Source organism: Oryzias latipes, chromosome 3 (genome assembly GCF_053564925.1).
Source record: "Oryzias latipes strain Hd-rR chromosome 3, Olatipes_Hd-rR_3.1".
Classification (NCBI taxonomy): domain Eukaryota; kingdom Metazoa; phylum Chordata; class Actinopteri; order Beloniformes; family Adrianichthyidae; genus Oryzias; species Oryzias latipes.
This window is the reverse complement of record NC_136239.1, coordinates 36,630,778-36,648,697: the sequence shown is the minus strand read 5'-3', so window position 1 is coordinate 36,648,697 and position 17,920 is coordinate 36,630,778. Positions and strand designations below refer to the sequence as shown.

The 17,920-nt window shown below is 43.9% G+C and overlaps 1 protein-coding gene across 2 annotated transcripts in view; it reads right to left on the bottom strand.

Annotated features, from left to right (window-relative positions):
• Positions 1-7,928: 7,928 nt before the first annotated feature.
• LOC101173048 (solute carrier organic anion transporter family member 3A1) overlaps positions 7,929-17,920 on the bottom strand; it is a 34,218-nt gene continuing 24,226 nt past the window's right edge. The window contains exons 4-10 of one of the 2 annotated variants that reach the window (XM_011494020.4): positions 16,937-17,194; positions 16,692-16,856; positions 12,720-12,918; positions 12,480-12,615; positions 12,231-12,403; positions 11,794-11,858; positions 7,929-8,762 (exon numbers count right to left, since the gene is read on the bottom strand). In XM_011494020.4, coding sequence (XP_011492322.1) covers positions 8,386-8,762; positions 11,794-11,858; positions 12,231-12,403; positions 12,480-12,615; positions 12,720-12,918; positions 16,692-16,856; positions 16,937-17,194 — 1,373 coding nt within the window. In that variant the 3' untranslated portion in view covers positions 7,929-8,385. Of the gene's footprint in view, positions 8,763-11,062; positions 11,146-11,793; positions 11,859-12,230; positions 12,404-12,479; positions 12,616-12,719; positions 12,919-16,691; positions 16,857-16,936; positions 17,195-17,920 lie in introns of those variants that run through there. The other variant, XM_078944672.1, reaches the window with a different exon arrangement.

Sequence of the window (17,920 nt, the reverse complement as noted above, 5' to 3'; positions counted from 1 at the left end):
TGTCACGGCTCTGGGGCTGCAGCCTCATCAGGGTAATGGATGATTCAGAAACAGGATCATAACTCAAACAACAGCGCCACCAAGCAGGAGGGTTTTTTTTCTTCTTCCAGGGATGCTGCTGCTGCTGCTGCTGGATGGCAACTGCATAACTGCAGGTTTCAAACAGACTCAAGAAGTGCGTTTTGGAGGATTTAATTCAATAAACAATGCAGTTTTACATTTGTTTCAGGAGTTTCCCTCAGGAATGGAAGTAAACATCTCGAGTGTAATCCTCGGCGGGGTCGGTTTTCCTCCCCTCCACGTGGAGCTGTCCCCGCCGAGATGATGGATCGCATTATTAGGTTAGAGAAGAGCAAAGACAGCTGGATTTGCAATTCACAGCCTCTTTTGAATATGGACCTTTTTTGCATGAAGAGGAGAGGCGTAATTGGGCTGAGGCGCTGAGTTGGGGGGGGGGGGGGGGGGGTCTATTTTTATAACAATATGGAGAACCTTCCCATAAATCAGGTCAGCTGTCTGTGCCACGTCACAAAGCAAGGCATTAGTCAGATGCGCAGAGTGATCCCTGTGTTCACCGGCAGTATGGAAAGTCAAGATCTGTTAATTTTCTGCGGCGTATGAAGGTCACGCGGCTGTTTTGTCTTCTGTCTGATCTCCGGGGCAGATGCAGCCGTGAAGGCCGGGCTCCCTCTGCCATCAGTTAATAGCTTGTGCTTGCTCCATGCTTTGACTTTTTAACCCACTGACACTGTGAGTAATATGCTTTATGACCACAGAGAAGTAGCAATGACAGAAAAAACAAAGATTTGGGATGAGAGAAGAGTTTCGATGGCAGCCGGAGTGGAAGTAAACTAGAGCAACAGAGGCAGGGGAGGTTGTGCAAAGGTCATGTCTGGGTTCAGGAGTTGAAACTTTGGGGATGTGGACACGTCAGTCCAGCAGAGTCCTGAGGTCAATGTGAAGACAAGTGGAAGACACATCTCTCTGTCAGCACGCAGGGAGCTCGCACGAGTTCAGGTCCTCCTCGTCAAGTCCCGAGTCATTGAGTCAATAGCCAAGGAACGTGACACAACCTCTTAGAGTCACTCAGCATCAAGCAGAACAGGGAATGGCATGCTTTCCATTTCACCGCACCATGGCCCCGGCGAGACCCCGTCTGCACTCGAGAAACACGAGAGCTCTCAGCTCGGGCTCTTGCTAAAAAGCAGCACTGCAACCTGGCCCCAAACACCTCCATCACGCCCTCCAAGGAGCCCGGCTGTTACCTCGAGGGGAAGCATTAGAGGGCTTCCATGGCAGGAAATTAGATCGTGGCAAATATGGGAGCTCACTTTGATTAAACTGATGGAAGCTTTTATCCCCTTGTAGCGATGGAAAGAGAAAATCTTCCCTCCCCTCTATCTGTCAAAACACTGACCCACTAAAAAGCGTAACTGAACAAGCTTAAAAAAATGGTAAATCTTCTCCGTGTCACCATCTGGTGCAGTGTTTTACAACCTATTGCTGGTGATGCTGAAAGTCGACACGCTTTAGTCCATCGGACATCTTTAATAGAAGCTCCTTAATGGCACAAGAACCTGCAAGTTTATAGGATAAGCAAATGCCATCATATTTAATGATCACAAACAGGTTTTGATCTGTTTCTCATCCGTCCTGTTTTCACTTTCAGTAGAACCCACTGACTGTATGTGGGAACTGAGTGAGTGTGACGTCACCCACAGAAAACAGTTTACTTCCACCTAACAAAGTCATTTCAGCCGCCATTTTTTCGCAATACGGATGCTGGCGGGTTGGAGCCAGATGACGTCAGTTAGCAGTGATTGGTCCGAGTCAGTCTGAGACGTTCCTATGGCAACTATTTCCCCTCATACCTACCACTTGAAATCAATCAATCAAAAGTTTTGAATGTTGGGGGCCTGCAAGCTCCATCTACTTTCCCCCACCCTTAAATTGACGTGTTCTCCCTACCATGACAAAGGTGGATAAAGGTGGAAAGATTTCATGTAATCCATGGACACCAGTGAAGATCACAAATCATTGAAGAAAAAAGGTTCAGAGCACTGTCTAGTGGGTCTAGATGACCCAACTCCCAATGTTAAAGTGACTAGGATAGCACAAGGGTTAAAAATGATCAAGAACAGGTTGAAAAGAGGTAGCAGAATGGTGTTCTGACAGAATGATTCAGTAATAGCTGTTTATTTCTCTATAGAGGTCTATGGGATTTTGGCTTCTTGGAGCCAGCTAGTACTTTCTGTTTGGAATGCCAGGGGGGAGGAGTCACTCAGTCCAGTTCTTTTAACCCTTGTGCTTTCCTAGGCACTTTAACATTGGGAATGGGGTCATCTAGACCCACTAGACAGTGCGCTGAACCTTTTTTCTTCAATGATTTGTGATTTTCACTGGTATTCATGGATTACAAGAAATCCTATCCACCTTTGTCATGGTAGGGAGAACACGTCAATGGTCATCCTGACCCCGTACGATAGCACAAGGGATAATGGTACAACCCAATCTTTAGCTGGTAGATTCAAGCTTCCAAAAAGAAACGAGTGATCATAGAGAAGTGTTTAGATTAAATGTTGTTGATTCCATTATTCTACCCTCTGTAATGCTCGGCGACAGATTTATAAATAAATTTAAATAAATTCTCCAGAAGTGTTTGGATATTTTGCTCCCTAAAGCATCAAAACAAAGCTGGAACATTGATAGCCTATAAATCAGCAATAAGTCTGCAGAAAGAAGAAAAAAACGTATGAAGGAAAAACAATCTGCCAATTGTGAAGCACGGTGGTGGATAAGTGATGGTCTGGGTTTTTCTTAGCTTTCTTCAACATTGAAACCGGAGCAAGTTTGGAAATAAGATTAACCCTTTAACACCGGAGCTTTTTTTCTAGTAACCCTTGTGCTATCTTAGGCACTTTAACATTGGGAGTTGGGTCATCTAGACCCAATAGACAGTGGTCTGAACCTTTTTTCTTCAATGATATGTGATCTTCACTGGTGTCCATGGATTACATGAAATCTTTCCACCTTTTTTCCACTTTTGTCATGATAGGGAGAACACGTCAATGTAAGGGTGGGGTCATCTAAGATAACACAAGAGGTATAGACATTCTTTCCACCACCATCACTCTTTAACGTTTACACAATCGACGTGAATGTTGCAGAGAAAAGCGGCTTTACGGCGCTACGCATCACCTAACGTTAGTAATGTGTTGCATAACGGGGCAAAGCCGATATGAAAAGTTGCTTTTCTCCACGTCAGAATCAGCGGATTAACGGCGCAAACGGTTGAAGAGTCACAGTATGTCTATGTGCTATTTAGGTGTCATCTGCGACATCTCCAGTAAAGGGTTGAAAGTATTTTGTGGTTTGTACCTGAACCATTTTCCACTGCGATCCATCAACATTTCAAGGGCTGAAAGAGAGGCGGCTGTACTTATCCAACACCAAGAAGGTTGTCACAGAACCAAACCCCACACGTGTTCCCCTGAATATCAGCACAACAGATGCTGGAGTCCAGCAAAGCTCCACCCTTTGTTCCGGGATGAGAAGCAAACCAGGAAGTAACAAATGCTGCAGTTCCTCAAATGACCTCTAGAGACTGGTTTCACAAAAGTTAAATCATATGTTAAAAGGTTTAAGGAAAAATTGTGTGCTTTAGAGAAAACTAATCTTTATCCATTGCTTTATTTTACATTAGTGACAAGTCTCTCTTTGTTTGTGCGTTGCATGCGTGCGTGGATGTCAAAGGTAGGGGGGGCTTTTATTTTCTTTGCCTTTAAAATCTGTTGTCTTGATTTTGTTCAAGCGTGTTGTGTTTTTGATGAGGATGTGGGTCAGTGAGTGGATGAGCTGTGCGTCAGTCGTAAAAAACAAAAGGAGGCCAGCAATGATGCATTCACTGACCATCAGGAAACTGGACCTTGCGAAATTGCATCAACAGAAAATGTCTTTTTCCTTTGCCGGTCCCCAGCCTGGATAAAATAGAGTGTTGTCTCAGAAAGGGCATCCGGGGAAAAGCTTTCTGCCGAACCGCCTGTGTTTTTCTGTGGGGACCCTTGAAGGGATAAGCCAAAACGTGAAGAAATATGTGACATAAATGTAAGTAATATGTACGATTCTATCGTTTTTAATACTTTTTCCAGTCAAAATATCAGTATTTTGCATATTTCCTGTTCAGTTACAGCATTGGCTCAGGGGCGGAGATACAGGGGGCCCACACTTACACCCCCCCCTCCGAATTCTTGAGTAAATATTAGTATCTTTATTGACAAAGCTCATCAATACAAGCTTCTTTAAGCATATAAAAAAAATAATTTTAAATGAATTAAAAATATAATCATAGCAATAAAACAATGAGAGAAACATATCTTTGATCCTGTTATTTGTAATGGGATTCCAATCTGGTGTTTGACCAACCTTCCAACGTCTTCCGTCCTGTGCCCCATATAAAATGTTCTAGCTTCGCCGCTGCATAAGCTGTGAGGTGAGCGAGCACCGCGTTCTGAGCAATCCCATGAAAACATGGCTGAGCGGGTCTTTAGCTTACTTAGCGTATGCTAAGATTGTAATTCTTCACATTTTTATTTAATAGATTAGTGACAAAGAGGACTTATCAGTCAAACGTGAAGGATAGATTACCAATGCTGGACCAACACAGACTGAGAGACTTCTGAAACTATAAGATAGAGTGGACTTTTACGCTAAAGTCACTGAGATTTTTTGACATATTTATTCTAAGCTGCTTTTTTTTTGGGGTAAAAATAACATTCTTTTTTACAGTGTAGATGACAGATTTTCAGGTTCAGGTTTTGTTTTTTAGAGTTTCTATGGAAGCCTGCACAACCAAGTCAAATTAAAAATAAAAATATTATATTTAATGTATTTACAATAAGCATACAATCATGTATTCTTCACCAAGAAATATACATAACTTAAAGCTTTTGAATAGAAATTCAAGGAAAAAATATAAATTAAAGCAAAAACTCAACAGGGCATCTCAGAGGTTCTGAATAAACGCTTTGAAAATACAATATGACATTTTCTTATGAAGATGCCCTTTCTGTTTTTTTAAAGGAACACAGCAACAAGCCTAAGACCGTCTCAGACCATCGCCTCGGCACAAAGCGTCACTTCTAACAAAAGGCAACATGCTGTTGTTGGATTTGTGGTTTTGTGTCGATCCTGCAGTGCATTTTAAGCCGTCTCTGCTCTGACTGCTACGTGCTTCTAGCTTTTTGTGTTTCGTCTCCATCAGGCTTTTTACCTTTTCATGAAGGGACGAGCAGAACCCCTTCAGTTTAAATGCTTTGGATTATTAAGCTTCATCGCCCTCCACCAGTTTAAAAAGTTAGCCAATGTTCTTAAAGGCTCTGTCCGCAAATCTCTACTGCCATCTAGTGTTTGTCAGTGATATTACAGAACCATGCAAGAAGGAAGCACAGGTATAAATGCAGGCGAGGGTTCTTGGTGACTTGGAACCACAAATTCAACGTAAAGGCTCAAACCGAAGGATCGTCTGCATATAAAGAGTTTCCTGTTTCATTTACATTATGGCTTCACTTACAGGAAACACAGAAAGTATTGGGAAAACGTCTCCTGGAAACGGCTTTTTTGCACAAGTGTGGTGTTGTGGACGTTAACTCTTCATACGCCGACGATCCGTTCACTGGAGTTCTGCTATAAAAGTCAACCACAAAGCAAGGCCATCAGAGAAGAGCCATGAGAAAAACATGTAAAAAGAAAAAGAAATCTTTTACACTCTGGGGTGTTTTCTCATCACAAGGCAAAGCATCTCAAGCACATTAAAGTGGCAAAAAAGAAACAGTCCTGCCGCCGTAGGTTGAGGAAGTGCTGTCACCCCTCAGTTAAGTTGGCTCCTCGCTGGCGCCGCTTTTGTTCTGATGTGGAGCAAAGCAACCAACGGCTACCAGCTTTTCTCAGTCACGAAAGAAAGATTAAGCTAATTCCTATATATGAACAGTTATCACATTCTAAATAGCGTTGCTTTCTAGATCAATATACAATATTCAGTAGGGAATGTCTTTTCAAGAAACCTCTGCACGATATGGTGGAAGTAAGTTTGAGGACATCACAGAGAGGCTACAAGCAGCCGGAGGGGCGGCGCTGAACTCCAGCACGCATGATGACACGCATTTCCTACAGATCATTTCTATGGTGTCATTTTTGGCACTTGTATGGCACTACTATGTACAGAGGAGTCGGCACACACGCTGGATGTGGTACTGGGACCGTCCTAATCTGACCCACACTTCCAGGATCAGCTGATGGAGAAATGCGTTGTGAGAATGGATGAGTCTACACTCCTGGTTCTCTGAAATACAGCGCAGTCTTGATACAAATTTGGTCCAAATTTTTGTTGTGTTTTTTAGTTTTTTTTCTTATGACAAGTCATTTAGCGGATAGATCCAAACTTCAGAAAGAAGAACATTAAAACTTTTCTTATAGATAACGTGCTGAAGTTAGCAGGAATCTAGGGCCTCCTTATGACTGACCTCTGATTTGGACTCTGGTGCCCTCTTCTGGCCGGCCTGTGTAATGAAAATGTGCTTTGAGACTTTTCTGTCTCACAAAGGAATTCTGGGAATATTTTGATGGAGAGAAACAAAAAAATGGTAAACAAAAATATGAAATTGATACTAAAGCTTCTTCCTGGCACATTTCAGGCTTTAGACACTTCAGAAGTCGAGCATCACGGTGTGTCGTGCATTAAGAGGCGTGTAAAGCATTGGGTTTTTAAAGGCGCAGTTACACTATTCTGGTCTAACTCCCGTCCCAGCACACTCCCTGTTTCTACCCCCTCTGTCCCTCAAAAGGATGGTATACGTTTAAATATATTGCACAAATAGGTTGTTGGTGCAAAACCTCTCAAACATAGAGAAAGGTCCGGAAACTGCTGTGACAACGGCTGGTTTAAAAAACAATAAACAAATATGTAAAATACATGTAAAAACATTTTATGTGTAAAAAAAAAGAAAAAGTCTCTTGGGTGTGAGAGAGTCTGCTGCGATTTGATAACCTTCGCATTGATATAAACTCTCCAATGCAGCATGCATCGGTGCTGCAGATCCATCGCTTCAGAGATATTACATCACTTCCTTCTTAGACATTGACTGTATGTGAGAACTGGAGTGACCGTGACCATGTAACCCTTGTGTTATCCTAGGCACTTTAACATTGAGAGTTGGGTCATCTAGACCCACTAGACAGTGCTCTGAACCTTTTTTCTTCAATGATTTGTGATCTTCACTGGTGTCCATGGATTACATGAAATCTTTCCACCTTTATCCACCTTTGTCATGGTAGGGAGAACACGTCAATGTAAGGGTGGGGTCAACTAAGGTAGCACAAGGGTTAAAATGGTCTACTTCCAGCACCAATTAAAGGAAGTTAAGTCAGTTGCCTTTTTTTTTTTTTTGCGATACGGACGCCATGTTTGGAGCTGGACGTTATCAGTAAGCAGTGATTGGTCCAAATTGGTCTGAGTGATTGTTAATATGGCAACCCCCTTTGCCAATTACCTAAACTTGTTGGAAGTCCACACTTGAAAGCGAGCTGCACGAAAACGTTTTGAACGTGGGGCCCAGCAGGCTCCACCTACTTTTATTGAGGCATCTAATTGGTCAGTTTACAACTTGAATAACTTGCACTACAAGAGAAAATAGTAATAGCTGTTTATTTCTACGTAGAAGTCTATGGGATTTTGGCTTTTTGGAACCAGCAGGTACTTCCTGTTTGGAACTCAGTCCAGTTCTCATATATAGTCAATGTTTTTGAATAATAGCTCTTAACAAAAATCACAGGAGGGGATTCAAATGAACGGACAACGCACCATTGAACCGCCTAAAACATGAAAGTTGAGTTGGTCTCCAATACCAAAACACGACCTCCATAAGGAAAGTCACTTTTGCTTTTGATTTGGGTCACTTGTTAAAAGGTGTTGATCTAAACGTCGCTACTGATTCTTCACTGATAGAATCACAAAACAGCATCACTTCGGGTAATTTTTTGCTGCTTTCTGATTCCATTTCTAAAGTTATGAAAATGTGCAGTTTTTTTTAAACCCATATTATATTTTGTATTAGAATTACTTTACTTCCATTCTTTTAGTAATCTTCTAGTAATCAAACCTGAGAAACACAACAGGGAGGTAACCTGTCTAATAAAGCTCGGCTCTTACGACGATGGGGGACTTTTATTTTGGTTTGTGAGAAGGACCGCCTCTTCCTTTATTGCTGTCGACGTCAAGCCTGCCGTCAAAGATCTGACGTAAATGTGGAGGATGGGATGAGGTGGAGATCCGGACCTCGCTGAGGATGATGCTCTGACGGTTTGCAGCGCTTCACATCAGATCGTGAATGACTATAAAACCGACTCCATGTTGTCACAGGTCTCGTGGTCCTCCAGGTTGTAGATGAACTTTGTTCTGCTGGTCGGGTTCTGACTGATCTCTTTGCCCAAATTGTCCAGAGTCACGTTGGAGGCGAACAGCTCGGTGGGCGTGAGGTAGCCCTCGCTGTTCTTGATGTACTTCCTGTAGTTCTTCCTCAGACACTGCCACGTGGTGGCGTACAGGACGAAGGCCGACGACTTGAGGACGATGGCGATGCTGACGTACAGATGCCTGTAGGCCACGTTGTCGTAGAGCATGCAGGCTCCTTTCTCGCCGCAGACGGAGCTCCAGAACAGACAGGTGGAGTCGATTCCCATCCCGAAGATCAGAGGGGGAGGGATGAAGCCTGCAGCAGCAGCGGGGTGGGGGGGGAGGAAGACAGACAGCAGGTCAAGAGTCAAGAAGAGCACCGCTTTGAGCTCAGCTGCATGCGGACTGACAGTCTGAGGAGGTCCGTCCCCAGCAGGTGACACATCGTCTCGACATTCGTATCACAGAGTCCAGTAAAGGAACGACAGCCAGAAGCAAAGCAGACACTTTCTGCACAATGAGACCAAATACAAGTGAAGGGAGGCCTCAGAAAGAGCGGGGCGGAGTCAAACACCAACTCCAGGTTCAGCCTTCCTACCATTTATGGATTTGTGTTGTGTTTTTATTTAGCAATAAAGTCATTTCCAGTGTGTTTTACCAGAGTGTGTTGTTGTTGACTGTACTAACTCCAGCTTCTGCAGAGAGAAAGACTGAATGATTTGAAGCTGCAAACTTGCAGCATTACTCACAATACCACTGCGTACATTATGTGCATATTGCGCAGATGGTCATATGTAGTTATATAGGTAGAAAAAGTGAGAAAAGTTGTGGTGAAGTGTTCACAGATGCATCACGAATGAACAACATTAAAACCACATGAATAAAACACGCAAAGAACACGTAAACCATCGTAGAACAAGAACCGTGCGTGATTACTACATGATTTAGATGCAATTTATTAGTGATTCCATCATCAATTATGTAATTTTCACATGATCTGTGCACCGTGATAAAAAAGTTACACATCTGTGATACATGCGCGAAAAGTCCGTTAGACATGCGTGGAACGGTCGTGGAAAGCCACAAATTTGCGTATGCATCTCGCAATTACGTAAGGTTTACGTAATAAGTAAGGGTTAATGGCCGACGAAGTGTGCAGTTACTACTTTTTAACGCTGCGCTTCGCGTCGGACGGTTCAGGCTTCCACGGCGTGCGTTAAAAAGTAGTAACTGCACACTTCGAAGGCCATTAACCCGCTTATACCATGGTCACTTACAAAAGCAATACATATTAACCAGGTTTTAGTCCTTAATTCTTGTTTTTTTTCCGATTTGGATCACCTTTCTCATAAACAGCGTTTAAGATAGCGATGCGCCGCATCACGTAACATATAGTACATATATATAACATATAGTCCGCGTCGCGCAGCACCACCGCTGCAGTCAAGATTCGGCGATATATATATGCTGATCGTCCCGATGGGTTGAATAAAGCATCAATTCAGAGGGAAAGTTAATCGCTTACCGCTTGTTTTTGCCCAGATGATGAAGCAAAAGGTTGTTTTACAGAAGCCGGCGCAGTGATACAAATCATTTAAGCTAGCCGACCGGAACTTCTTTTTTCATCGTGCGGTTATCAGGTTTTAACGCATACCCAGCAGCCAATCAGAATCGAGTATTCACCCGGACCATGGTATGACTGCGTATAAACTACGTAAAATAAACTGCGTCATTCTCAACTGACCAAAATTTTGAACAGCTCAAAACTGAATTCACGTAAAGAAACGTCGGCTGAAACCCTACATCTGCACACAACAACGAATGAAGAACGCAAGGAACACTTATGACTTCCGTCATGAATCCCGAAAAACAGAAAATTTCATGGGTAGAAAGTACGCAAACTGTACGTAGTGGCTGTGGGACACGGCCTTATAGCATTGGTTCTGCGGGCACTGCAGGTTTTTGGAGTTGTGCGGTCCTGTGAGGGGTTGTGTCTTAAAGGGTGTGTATGTGTGTATTACAGGTCTTCACCATCATTAAAATGGTCGTGGGTGTGGTTAATGTATTGTGAAGTATTTGTAAGGATAAGGTTACACGTACTTATGACGTACGGGGGATGCTGTCGTACACAGCCCAGTAGTCAATAGTAAGGTGCGAGTACTGGCCCCCTTACTGACCGCCTCACGCACGGGGTGTAAGTAAGTAAGTGCCCAAAGGATGTCCACACAAGCTACAGTCTAACTGTTGACTTTGTTAATGTCTAACAGTCGGGCTGCTCACAGAGGGTCTACAACCTGGATATTTTGTGTGGACCATCTGTGTGCCCTGTTTGACCATTTTTTCGCCTGCAGCCAGCCCATTTCAAGGCATGGACAATAAGAATGGACACTTTGTGCTCTGTTAGACTCTGACTAAGGGGGTTATTGGATTTTTTGTGATGGGCATGTTTCTACATGTTTTATGTATTTTGTCTTTCAGGGTCATATAAGCCCGTGTGGGCTTGGCACATTAGTGCATGACATTTAAATACCACCCTTAACCCTTGTGCTATCTTATGGGGTCAATACGACCCCACCCTTTCATTGACGTGTTATCCCTACACAAGGGTTAAGAGCAGTTGTGATTGAAGCTTTACATGGTTTGGGAGCAGAAGCTGCACAGAGAAACCTCCTTTGGTGGGAAGGGGACGCTCCAATGGCCTGCAGTGAGGAACAAGAATAATGTAGTTTTAAGATGGACGTTGTGAAAGGTTCGTGAAGATTTCTAATGACATTAGTAGATGTTACCAACAAAAGAAAGACGAGCAAACATTTGTTCTAGGAGCATCTGCTCGCTGATATGACGCCAACCGACGGAGAGACAACAAGAAGTGATGATCTGTTGACGTTCCTGTTCTGGTAAAATGACTTTTCTGCAGAATCAGTTTGGTTATTAACCTTTAAATCGTTCCGTCTCGTGTGCACAGATCTGTTGGTTTCTCTACAGTCTGGAACGTGTAAAAGCCCCCCAAACCATGAAGTGGGTCAAACTCTTATCTACTTAAAAATAAATGGATAAAAAGGATCTTGGTTCGCAACTCTGAACGGATGCAGACGGACTTTCTCCTGGACCAAACAGAGGAAGTGATGACATTTTTTCTAGTGTACTGGTTCCAGGAGTTTCTCTCTAAACTGCAGTTCCAGCAGATTGACCTGATTTGATTCATAATATAATAAAGTTTCTTTACATCGTTTTTTTTTCTCCTGAAGTATTTCACAACCACCAGATGTATCTTCTTTTGTTGTTGTTTATTCTTCCTCTGGGTTTTTAACAGACAGTTGCGTTCAAAAGTGTCAAACATTTCTTACCTATCAGCCTTAAAAGCAGGAACAGAACTCCGAGGGCGTAAGACTTCAGCTCCGGACTCACAGTCCTGACCCATGAAAGGAAAAGACCATCACTGATGAGTTTAAAATGCTAAAATATTTTTTAAAGCCTAAATTACGGTAGCTACATAAATTTATTTTATCATTTAAAAAGTTCAATCAAATGCCTCAAAACCACATCCAAATACTCACTACAGTTTAAAATAACAAATGGTTTTCTCAAAAAATAATTTTGTTGCTGATTAAATTTGGCAAATTCAAGAACCCAAATGAAACCAAAACAGTAAGTTTCCCTGAACCCACTATTCAGTTTTTCTCGGATTTTTCCCATTAATATTCCTCATTTAGGTGATAAATCAGCAGCTTGATGTGGTCAGCGGCAGGACACGGCGCCCTCTTGTGGACGGTTCGCGCCGTACCTGATGAGGATGATGACAGAGGGGGTCTGAGCCATGGCCCCGATCATGCTGCACACACAGATCACACACAGGAAGGTGAGGAAGGCCCGCTGGCAGCCGGGGCTGGGACACTTTCCCGGCAGAGCCACCGCCTCCTCGCTGCTGCTGGATACGCAGGTGCAGCTGGTCAGGTTCTGAAGAGGCGAGACATCAAACCGTCACCTTTAGGCCTAAACCCCTCACGCCGCCTCTTCGATCGGTTTGTCTCACCGCTTTGGTGCAGCCGGCGAAGCAGGCGGACAGGTAGGTGACTCCGTTGGACCCGCAGACGGGGCTCACCGATGCCGTGTAGCAGTTGCAGTTGCTGATGCACGGCGACTCGAGCGGCTGCTGCGTCTGCAGCGTCCTGCAACAGAGGTGAGGCGGCGCCGTTTAGCCCTTGACCCTGCAGCCACGCAGAACGTGCAGCGACAGCAGGCCAGGAGTTATAAAGGAGGTGCTGGTTCTCACTCATTGACGTAGGCCACCGTCACCCCGGCAACCGGTCCCGTGTTGCAGCCCAGGAAGAGGAAGGAGACGTAGCAGGCGGTGGACACCAGGTTAACCAGCATGGCCATGCGGACGGCCCCCAGAGCTGACAGGTTCAGCTTCTTCACCAGCAGCCCCCCGAGGAAGATGCCCAGACAGGCACAGGGTATGGCAGTCATGCCTGGGGAGGGAAATCACAACAGTAAAACAAAAAAGCACCTACTTAATCGCTTGATACCTTTTGATTCAAGAATGCATCAAAGCAAAAACAAAGGTGACGTGTTTTTTTCATAGCTGAAAATAAATTCATCAAGGAGTTAAGAAAACAGATCAACTTTGTGAACATTTGAAAATGACAAAAAAAATGACTAGTCATTTTTGAAAAGGAACTCTGTGTTTTTAATTATCCCGCTTTGTTTTTCTCTCCTTTTCCTCCTTTTCTTTCTGCTTTAATTTGTTTAATATTTATCCAGGTTTCATCCAGTCGTCATACTGATATAAAGTAGTTTCTGGGATTCAGGTTACTGGGATTTCCTCATAAACCTGACTTTTTGTGTTTTTCTACTATGTCTAATTATATTCATGACTGTTCTAATAGAAATAATTAAAAAAATAATAATTTAAGGCACATATTGTTGATATTTGATCTGCATATGCTATGAAGACTTATGAAACAGTGTTATGTCAATTTTTTTGATATAATGTTATTTCTAATTATAGTCATGATTTTTGCGATGAAAATAATATATTTTGGATAACTGATCTGCATTTGCTATGTTGATTTTTAAACTACAGTTATGTCTATTTTTACAAAATTATTACGTAATTCATCTTTTTCATTTGATTTATTGATACTAAAGGATTCTTAATTCTGTCTGATAGCAGTTTTGAAGCGGATAATAATAAATCATGTTATAAAATGGTTACGGTAGAACAGGGGTGGGATTATATATATTCACTTCCTTCCAGTCCCTTTCAAGCAATCTTTGAATTAATTTCTAATTATCCTAAGTTTGATGCATCTTTGTATGAATGTATAACTGCTGATTGTATTCTTTTGTGCATTATTCTTGTTTTGATTCCTTGAAATAAACCATTTCAAATCAAAATAAAAAAAAACTATCAGAGTTTCTACATCATCAAAGCTGTAAAGCTTTAGTAAAAAATGCATCTGTGATTTGTCTGTGGTGTTTGCATAAAATCTCCAAAACGTTGTGTCGTGTTAAAGCCTCGTGCCTCGATCACAACTGCCCTTCCAGGTGGATCCAGGCTGTCTGCAGGTGAACAACGGGAAATAGGTGGTGGCACGAAATATCAAAGTTGTAGACCGCTCTGGGAATCCGTAGAACAAAAATGTTAGTAGATTTTTCCTTTTTTTTATCCCTCCAAACCCTGCCGACTGTGCAAAGAGCCAGTTTGTGCAAGAAATTGGACAATCAGAGTGTAGTTTGTTTGTGTGGACGTCCTGCAGGCCCGTAGGACGCACACCAATGCGAGCAGCTCCCGTACGGGTCAGTCCCCATATGATAAATTCTCTTTTGTACCTTCCTAGAAGGCCGAAAGCGCTTCACATTCAGTCTCATACCACCATTCACTCACGCAATCACCACCAGAGGCAACGCGGGGTTCCGTGTCTTTCCCAAAGACACTTTGACACATGGGTGGGCGAAGCGGAAACCAATCTCCTGATTAGAGGTCGACCGCCTTACCACTGCTCCTTCGCCGCCCTATGGGTGCACGTGACTAAGGCATTGGTCACATGTTGGGGATTTTTACGTTGTCCAGGCCTGTTTAACTCTTGTCCTATCCTAGGCACCTTAATGTTGGGAGTTGGGTCATGTAGACCCACTAGACAGTGCGCTGAACCTCTTTTCTTCAATGATTTGTGATCTTCACTGGTGTCCATGGATTACATGGAATTTTTCCACCTTGTCATCATTTGTCATGGTAGGAATAACACGTCAATGTAAGGGTGGGATCACCTAAGATAGCGCATGGGCTAGAGCAGGGGTCGGCAACCCATGGTTTCGGAGCCACATGTGGCTCTTTCATCCATCTGTTGTGGCTCCCTGTGACTTTGGAAAATGAGTATTTTATAATAATTAAATTTTATTTTAGTTTTTTCATTTTTCATGGCATTTCAAGGCGCTGCTGGCTCCGCACGAAGCGAGTGCCACGTAAAAAACAGCTTCGTAATGAGCTCGTATTTATCGGGCGAGACCTGCAGAGCTGATAGCAGGAGGAGACACGCGGGGCGGCTTCAATAAACACTCCGATCTTCTGCCGGGAACTTGACGTACCGCGGGGCAGAGACCAACTCGCTGATGACAGACTGAGAGTTCGCGCCAGTGTTGCCAGATAGAGTCACAGTTTTCCAGCCCAAAAGTCATCTGAAAACCGCCAGACCCAGCCAAAAACCGCCCAGCACAGCTTTTGTTGATGTTTTTTTTCCGTACTGGACTGATAAAATAAAAGATTTTTCTAAATAAAAGAAAGTTCAGACTAATAATAAAATGTGTACACTATTGAATATTTCTTCAGCGGAGCGCCTTCTTTCATTCATTTTCTTAACCCGCTATAACCTGCGTCCGGCTCTTTCATCCTTGTGCTGCGCTGGAGCGCCTCGACTATCGTATTTTGCGCTCTCTGTGTAGGACACACTGAGGAGCGCGGGGGAAACCAACTCTCAGCTGCAGAGGATGTGAACAGGTGAACAGGTAGAGAGGAAAAGCAGGTAGAGAGGCGGAGGAGGGGCTTTGGCTTCAAACTGTCAGAGAGATGCAAACACGGGCGTCAGATTGAGACAGCTTTCACTGCGGGAGTTGAAGCAGAGACTTTCTCTGGGATGATTTTATGATCTCAAACATGGAAACATGATTACCAAGTAGAACTCTTCAAAACAATAAACCTGATCTCTCCACATTCTCAGTGTCTACCATGCATTGATAAACACATCGCTCCATGCAGCGATCAGACCAGAACCAGTAGCTCCTCCCACACGCGGCCGCGGTATCATCCTTTAAAGAACATAATGTGCATTTGCAGCGACGTATGCTTCAGACGATGTCCGATTGGCCAATCTACATGTCAATCAAGTCCCTTACTTCTCAGTGAGGATTTTGATTGGCTGGTGGATTTTAAATAAGTAATTTTTTTTTAATCTTTTCTGGCCCGCGATCTACACTCATGTCATCGAAGGTTGATCGCGATCGACGTAATGAGCACCTTTGAATAATATATACATGCATAATATATATAATGATGTCAAAACGGGTTGTGGCTCCGAGTGCTTTCTTTTTTATTAGGGGCGGTCCCAAATGGCTCTTTGAGTAAAAAAGGTTACCGACCCCTGGGCTAGAGGGTCATTGAGAGGCTCGTACAGCCACCTCAAAGGATGTCATAATGACGGAACGTACCGTTGTCATTTGTAAGGGTAATGTAAGTTTCATGCAGGGCTGATGCTGTCTTACGGTGTCCCTATGCCACACTCCAGTCATTAGGGAGACCTGAGTACCGGCTTCTTATTGGTCCTATGCAAACGCTGCACACACGGGGTGTGCACGTGATACATGAGTGCTCATAAGACGCCCACACAAACTAAACTACTAAACTCTGTTTGTCTTATTTCCTCATCTCTGACATGCAAGGAGCACCCACTTATCACGTGAACAGCACTAATGGGCTCCACAGTCTACACAGTCTGTACAATGGAGATGGGGGGGGGGGGGTCAAAAAAAGGAGAATCAGTATAAACGTATAAACACCCCGTTTTAGGACATGTCACCCGCAAACAGCCCCTATCCATCCTTATGGGGGTGATGTTTGCTTGTCTTTCTGTCACTTGAGGTGAAAAGATGATTGACAGGAGATGTTTTTCTTTTTTTTTTTAAATACAAGTAAAAAATAAACTATATTTTAACATTTTTGGCTAAAAATCAACTGGAGCCAGCATACCTAGCAGCTGGTTGGCTGAGGAGGTGGTCAGGTTGAACTGCTGCTCCAGGTATTTCCCCAAGAAGGCGGCAAAGCCAGCGACCACTGCAATCTCCATACAGGCTGCCAGCGCAATGCAGCTGAACACGGGGTTGGACAGAAGGTGCCTGGTCACCCGCGGGATCACTGAGGAGCACAGTCACGGGGGAAAATGTATTAAAAATGAGAAACCAAACCCTCAGTTTGCGTCTGGTCGCAGCGTTTACCCCGGAGGTGCTGCCACACCGACAGCCCACTGTTCATGTCAAAGCTGCCGTTGGACTTGGAGCCCCGGTACTCCTGGCTCAAAGACGGGGGCAGCATGGCCTGCTCGCTCTCCCCTCCAGCCTCCATTTCCTCGTCCAGAGCCTGGGGGAAGCCGAACATGAAGAGGGCCGACAGGAAGAGTAAGGCACTGCACAGGAGGAAGCCGCCCCACCAGGCCCCGATCCAGCGAGGGTCGTCTGGGGTGATGTCCAGTGTACCTGGATAAAGGTAGAAAAGTTCCGCCGTTATTGAGGAGCGAGATGACCTACAAATCCTAGAAACATCGACACTCACTGGCCACATGACAGGCACACCTGTCCGACTGGTCAGTAATGTAAATTTCTAACTGGCTAATCGTGTAGCAACTCGGTCTGAGTGTTTCACAAACTGCTGATCTACTAGGATTTTCTCCCACAACCATCTCTAGGGTCTACAGAGAATGCTCTGAAAAAGAGAAAATATCCAGGGAGCAGCAGTTCTGTGGGAGGAAATGCCTTGTTGATGCCAGAGGTCAGAGGAGAATGTCCAGACTGGTTCCAGTTGATAGAAAGACAACAGGAACTCAAAGAATCCCTGGTTCCAACCGAGGTCTGCAGAGGAGCATCTCTGAACGCACAACATGTCCAACCATGATGCAGATGGACTACAGCAGCAGAAGACCACGCTGTGAGTGACTTCTGTCAGCTAAGAGCAGGAAACCGAGGCTACAATTCACACAGGTTCACCAAAACTGGACAATAGAAGATGGAAAAACGTCTGGTCTGATTTGTCTCTATTTCTACTGCAACTTTCAGATGGTAGAGTCAGAATTTGGCATCAGCAACATGAAAGCATTGATCCATCCTGCCTTGTATCAAGGGTTCAGACTGGTGGTGGTGGTGTCATGGTGTAGGAGATATTTTCTTGGCACACTTTGGGTCCCTTAGTACCAACTGAGCAAGGTT